Genomic DNA, 6000 nt, shown 5'->3' with positions numbered 1-6000 from the left:
TGAATAGGTTCTCACCTTCATATCAAATAGAAGTAGCCTATAACAACTGCCGGTGTATGGGTTTACATCACCCGGCCCCACCAGGCTCCTGCATATTACCACAGGTCTAAATTGACCTATAGTTTACCTTATGAAAAAAAGATCTGCAATTCAACTATAATTCAATATAATTATTGCACGATTAGGCAGCTACTGCATTAGGCCATTGTGCAGAATTTTGGACATATTTCTTTTTTTATTGCACTATTATCATATTGCAGTTATAATGCAGTTTCCCCGCTTCGTGTGCAGTAGCTACTCATGAAGTAGAACTCTTTTGCATTTTACTGGGTTGTATTTCAGTTAAACTACAGTAATGTATAACTTCACAGAAGTGATTAATTAAGGGGTGAGATAAATTAATTACTGTTTATAATGCGTATAAATAAATAGCCTATGATAACACTGGGAAGATTAGTAAAATTGTATTTTATACCTTTACTAATGAAACATATGATGCGTAGTACATACAAGCCAAAAATACAATGACCAATTTCAGACAAAATGAGACAAAATTTGCTATGAGGCGATTTACCAGTGTACGGTTCAGCTCTTAAATCATTACCCTTTTAAGAAGATAAAACCACTGGAAAACTACTCAGGATGCACTTTGTGATATCACTTGCATTAAGATCGATTTCAGCCTATTTAGCCACGCGAACCGTAATGCAATTGTTTCCCTTGAGTTACCGTCATTTATGGAAGCAGAACATTTCTCTCTCATTGAATTACCGGACAGGCGGGGGTCTTGTCTCTTGTACTGTTGCCCTTTTAAGAATTGCCCCTAATAGCAATCCACGCTTTTGCTGAATTCTCTCTCTCTCACCCACTCTCGCTCTCTCGCTCTCTCTCTCTCATACACACATACTCTCCTCCTGTTGTTTTGAAACAGGTTTATGGTAATGAGAAGCCCACAAGGCGCTGGAGTAGCTAGTCGGAGCCATTTTAATCATTTACGCGAACTCAGCGAGGTGACAACGTCTCTGGGACTGGCTGAGAAGCTGTGGAGAGGGGAGTGCGGTTACCTTCTCTTTCCGATTGGATTACCTATCCTCCTGTTTGCTGGAATTATGGAAATGCGGCAACAAAAGAAACTGACTCGAATGAAAGTTTGAAGGAAGGCTTTTGCATTTATAGTGAGTCAAGGTGAATAATATCAACGAGAAATGCTCGGCATTAAGTGGGATTTGCTGTTTGTTATCACCGGGTGTTTAAAACTTGCCTCTTTGTCGGATTGCTACAGCGTGCACCTCAGTGCGGATGCGGAACCGGGAACTGTTATAGCAAACCTGGGGCAGAGCGGTACCTGTACCCTGGACCAGGTAATCGCCCCCAAATTCACAAAGACATTTGTTGAGACGGATGCTGCATCTGGGGTTGTGTTCATTTCGGGCATATTCGATTGCGCTGCCCTTTCGTCTAACCCCTTCACGGTGTACATCGCCGCGGACTGCAAAACAAATGTGTCCGGCTTCAGACACCTTCTCACTAGCCGGTACGATGTGCATGTGCATGGCAGGAACTGTTTCAGTAAGCACAAGAGGAAAACGAAATTGGACGTTGATGTAATCAGTTTGCTACAAGTTCACAGTCACCAGCTTGCTTGTTACAATGCTGATGCTCCGCTTTTCCATGTGGCGGATATATTGCCAGGCTCACCGGCTGGCAGCGAATTGCACTGCAGCGTGACCGGAGATTCACTATTCTACTTTTCGGCGGGAGGATTATTTGTTTCCGAGTGGCTCTGTTTGAAGCACAGCGTGTTGTTGGAACTGGATCTCCATTGTAACAGGTGTGTAAACAAGGGGCAATGTCCGGGTGCTGGGGAACAGAGGGATTCGGTGGCGAACGGCATCTCAATGCATTTGCGTATAGGCGTGGGCTCCTTCAAGCAGGAATACTTGGAGGGGCTGCTGCAGGTAGCTGCACAGTCAGAAGTAGGGATTGTAAGCAGGAGCAAGAGAAACGTCAACACCAGCCCCCAGTTCCAGCCTCCGATGTACCAGGTGGCTGTGCCAGAGAACAAGCCAGCGGGGACCCCGGTTGTCCTACTGAAAGCAGTGGATGCTGATGAAGGTGAGGCTGGCAGGCTGGAGTATGTTATAGAGGCTCTGTTTGACAGTCGCTCAAATAGTTTGTTTGCGGTGGACTCTGCCAGTGGTGCGGTCAATACTGTGGAGGTACTGGACCGTGAAACTAAGGACACCCACGTGTTCCGGGTAACCGCTGTGGACCACGGCACACCCCGCCGAACCGCAATGGCCACCCTCACCATTACTGTGAGTGACACCAACGATCATGACCCAGTTTTTGAACAGCAGGACTACAAGGAGAGTGTGCGGGAGAACCTAGAGATTGGGTACGAAGTGCTCACTGTTAGAGCCACGGATGGAGATTCCCCGATGAATGGCAATATCATCTACCGCATACTCAACAGCAATGGCTCCAACGACGTGTTTGAAATTGACTCTAGGTCCGGGGTAATCCGCACCAAGGGCTCAGTTGACCGCGAGGTGGTTGAGGCCTACATGCTTCTTGTGGAGGCGAATGACCAAGGCCGGGACCCAGGCCCACGCAGTTCCACAGCGACCGTCTATATTTCAGTGGAGGACGACAATGACAACGTCCCTCAGTTTAGTGAGAAGCGGTACATTGTGCAGGTGCGCGAGGACCTTCCACCCAACTCTGAGATCCTCAAGGTTAACGCCACTGACCAGGATCGTGGCAGCAATGCCGTGGTGCACTTCAGCATCATGAGCGGTAACACCAGGGGTCAGTTTTACATTGATGCCCAGAATGGTCAGATGGACCTGGTCAGTCATTTGGACTACGAGATCAACAAAGAGTACACGTTGCGGATCAGGGCACAGGACGGGGGGCGGCCGCCCCTCTCCAACATCAGTGGCCTCGTGACGGTGCAGGTTCTAGACGTTAATGACAACGCCCCCATTTTCGTCAGCACACCCTTCCAGGCGACCGTGCTGGAGAACGTGCCGGTGGGTTACTCCATCATCCACATCCAGGCCATCGACGCCGACTCGGGCGACAACTCGCGACTGGAGTATCGGCTCATCGAGACCACGCCCAACTTCCCCTTCGCTATCAACAACAGCACCGGGTGGATTATGGTGGCGGAAGAGCTAGACCGGGAGACCGTTGACTTTTACAACTTCGGGGTTGAGGCTCGTGACCAAGGTTACCCTCAGATGTCCTCATCTGCTAGTGTCAGCATTACCATTCTGGACGTGAATGACAACAATCCGCAGTTCACTCAGAAGTCCTACCACACGCGCCTGAACGAGGACGCAACTGTAGGCACCAGTGTGATGACTGTGTCAGCAGTGGACCGGGACATTAACAGTGTGGTCACGTACCAGATCTCCAGTGGGAACACGAGGAACCGCTTCTCCATCACCAGCCAGAGCGGTGGTGGTCTGATCACCCTGGCTCTTCCGCTGGACTACAAGCTGGAGCGCCAGTATGTGCTTAGCATCACTGCATCCGACGGCACACGGTTTGACACGGCCAAGGTGTTCGTCAACGTTACCGACACCAACACCCACCGCCCAGTCTTCCAGAGCTCTCACTACACGGTTAACATCAACGAGGACCGCCCCGTGGGAACCACGGTCGTGGTCATCAGTGCCACTGATGAGGACACTGGGGAGAACGCTCGTATCTCCTATTTCATGGAGGACAGCATCCCCCAGTTCAGCATTGACCTGGACACTGGGGCAGTCACCACCAAGATGGAGCTTGACTACGAGGACCAGGTCTCCTACACACTGGCCATCACGGCTAGGGACAATGGCATCCCTCAAAAGTCTGACACCACATATCTGGAGATTTTGGTGAATGACGTCAATGACAACTCCCCACAGTTCCTGCGTGACCAGTACACGGGTTCTGTAATGGAGGATGTTCCGGTCTTCACCAGTGTGGTGCAGGTCTCTGCCACCGACCGTGACTCCGGCCTCAACGGACGTGTCTTCTACACCTTCCAGGGGGGAGAGGACGGCGACGGTGACTTCATCATCGAGTCCACCTCAGGGATTGTGCGTTCTCTGCGTCGCTTGGACCGCGAAAACGTGCCGCTGTACAACCTTCGGGCTTTCGCCGTGGACAAAGGTGTCCCTCCAATGAAGACATCAGTGGACATCCAAGTGGCAGTAATGGATGTCAACGATAACCCTCCGGTGTTTGAGAAAGACGAGTTTGATATCTTTGTGGAGGAGAACAGCCCCATTGGCCTCGTGGTGGCTCATGTCACTGCCTCTGACCCGGACGAAGGGAGCAACGCACAGATCATGTACCAGATTGTGGAAGGGAATATCCCGGAAGTCTTCCAGTTAGACATTTTCTCCGGAGAGCTGACAGCCCTGATTGACCTGGACTATGAAACGCGATCAGAGTACGTCATCGTCGTGCAGGCCACCTCGGCCCCTTTAGTCAGCCGAGCCACTGTACACATAAGACTGATTGACAAGAATGACAACCTCCCTGTGCTCAAGAACTTCCAAATCATCTTCAATAACTATGTTACCAACAAGTCCAATAGCTTCCCCATGGGAGTGATTGGGCGTATTCCTGCCCATGACCCAGACGTGTCCGATAAGCTGCACTACAGCTTTGAGGCCGGAAATGAACTGGATCTGGTTATTCTGAACCAGAGTACCGGGGAGATCCGGCTGAGCAAAGCCCTGGACAACAATCGGCCGTTGGAAGCCACCATGAGGATCTCTGTGTCAGGTAAGGATAATAAAGGCTATTGTAATTTTATGTGTTTGCACACTGCTTAATATGGCCCCCAAGTTGATCCACTGCTTTATAATCTCAATAGTGTTCTGCTTCTGTATTTATAGTGGAATGATTACACCTGCATTAGGCCGAAATCAAGTCTAGTTTCTGGCTAGAGACTAGATATGTTATTACTTCCTGGCTTCCTGCTTTATAACAAAACATGGACGATAATAATAGCAAGATAAATAAATAAAAAATGCAGTAATAGGAGATGCTACAATGAGCCGTGCACAGAATTCATGCTGTTATAATATATTTATAAATAATAATATAATATAAGTTATAAATATATTTATATTTATAATATATGGAACATTTGGTCTAAATTAGATTTATATTCCAGAACTGACACGCTATGAAAGTATTGTGTAAGAATTGCTTTATGTGTTAGTGCCTTCTGTGTTTCAAAACAATATTTCTTCAAATACAATACCTATTTTGTTCATCACAGCACTTATTTTACCCATAGTCTATAGTTTCTTACATATTTTTTGAGGAGTTGGCTTTATTCTTAGTTGAAAATGAGTGTTACTGATAATCTACTTTGGTACTTTGTTCAGGAGTACTGAAATGGAAAGTACTGAATGCAAACTGAGAATTTAGCTTGCAAAACATATCCATATTGTTCTTATGATCTGTAATTGACTGCATAAATAATGCCAAATTGAATGAATGAAATATTGAGACTGCATGAGTGAGTAGCCTGGAGTATCTCGAAGTGAAAAGCTGCCTCAGGCTTGTAGGTCAATATCTGGCTGAAATTGCTTTTCAGCTTTTCTCTCTCAATGTTCTGTTAGTGCTGCTTTCTTATACGTAACTGCAGTATACCTAACCAAAACAATGAACGGAATTAAAATTGCACTAAAAACTGTCAAATCTACACCCCTTATTATTATTATTATGTATAAATAAATGTTGTTTTCCCTCAATATATTATATTTATTACACACCCTCACAAAAATATTTTTGACGTAGTTTGTCCAAAACAGTAGGTCATACTTTTAGTGCTTTACTGGGTATATGACAGATGTAGTAAACACTATGTGGATGAGCAGACAATAATTTTAACAAAAATTTTAACAAAATTTTTAATGAATTGGAACATCAGCCAGAAATATTTGTCAGTTTTCCGACATCTTTAGGATCGTGTCCACTTGTCCT

General features: G+C 46.5%; 1 protein-coding gene across 1 annotated transcript in view; it reads left to right on the top strand.

Moving 5' to 3' along the window:
- The first annotated feature begins 1040 nt into the window (after nucleotides 1–1040).
- The window catches only part of celsr2 (cadherin, EGF LAG seven-pass G-type receptor 2), a 73854-nt gene continuing 68894 nt past the window's right edge, over nucleotides 1041–6000 (top strand). Inside the window, exon 1 of the mRNA XM_061220144.1 lies at nucleotides 1041–4788. Coding sequence (XP_061076128.1) covers nucleotides 1206–4788 — 3583 coding nt within the window. The 5' untranslated portion in view covers nucleotides 1041–1205. The remainder of the gene's footprint in view (nucleotides 4789–6000) is intronic.

This window comes from Conger conger, chromosome 14, assembly GCF_963514075.1.
Source record: "Conger conger chromosome 14, fConCon1.1, whole genome shotgun sequence".
NCBI lineage: Eukaryota > Metazoa > Chordata > Actinopteri > Anguilliformes > Congridae > Conger > Conger conger.
The sequence above is the reverse complement of the archived record's forward strand: the minus strand, read 5'-3'. Positions and strand labels throughout refer to the sequence as shown.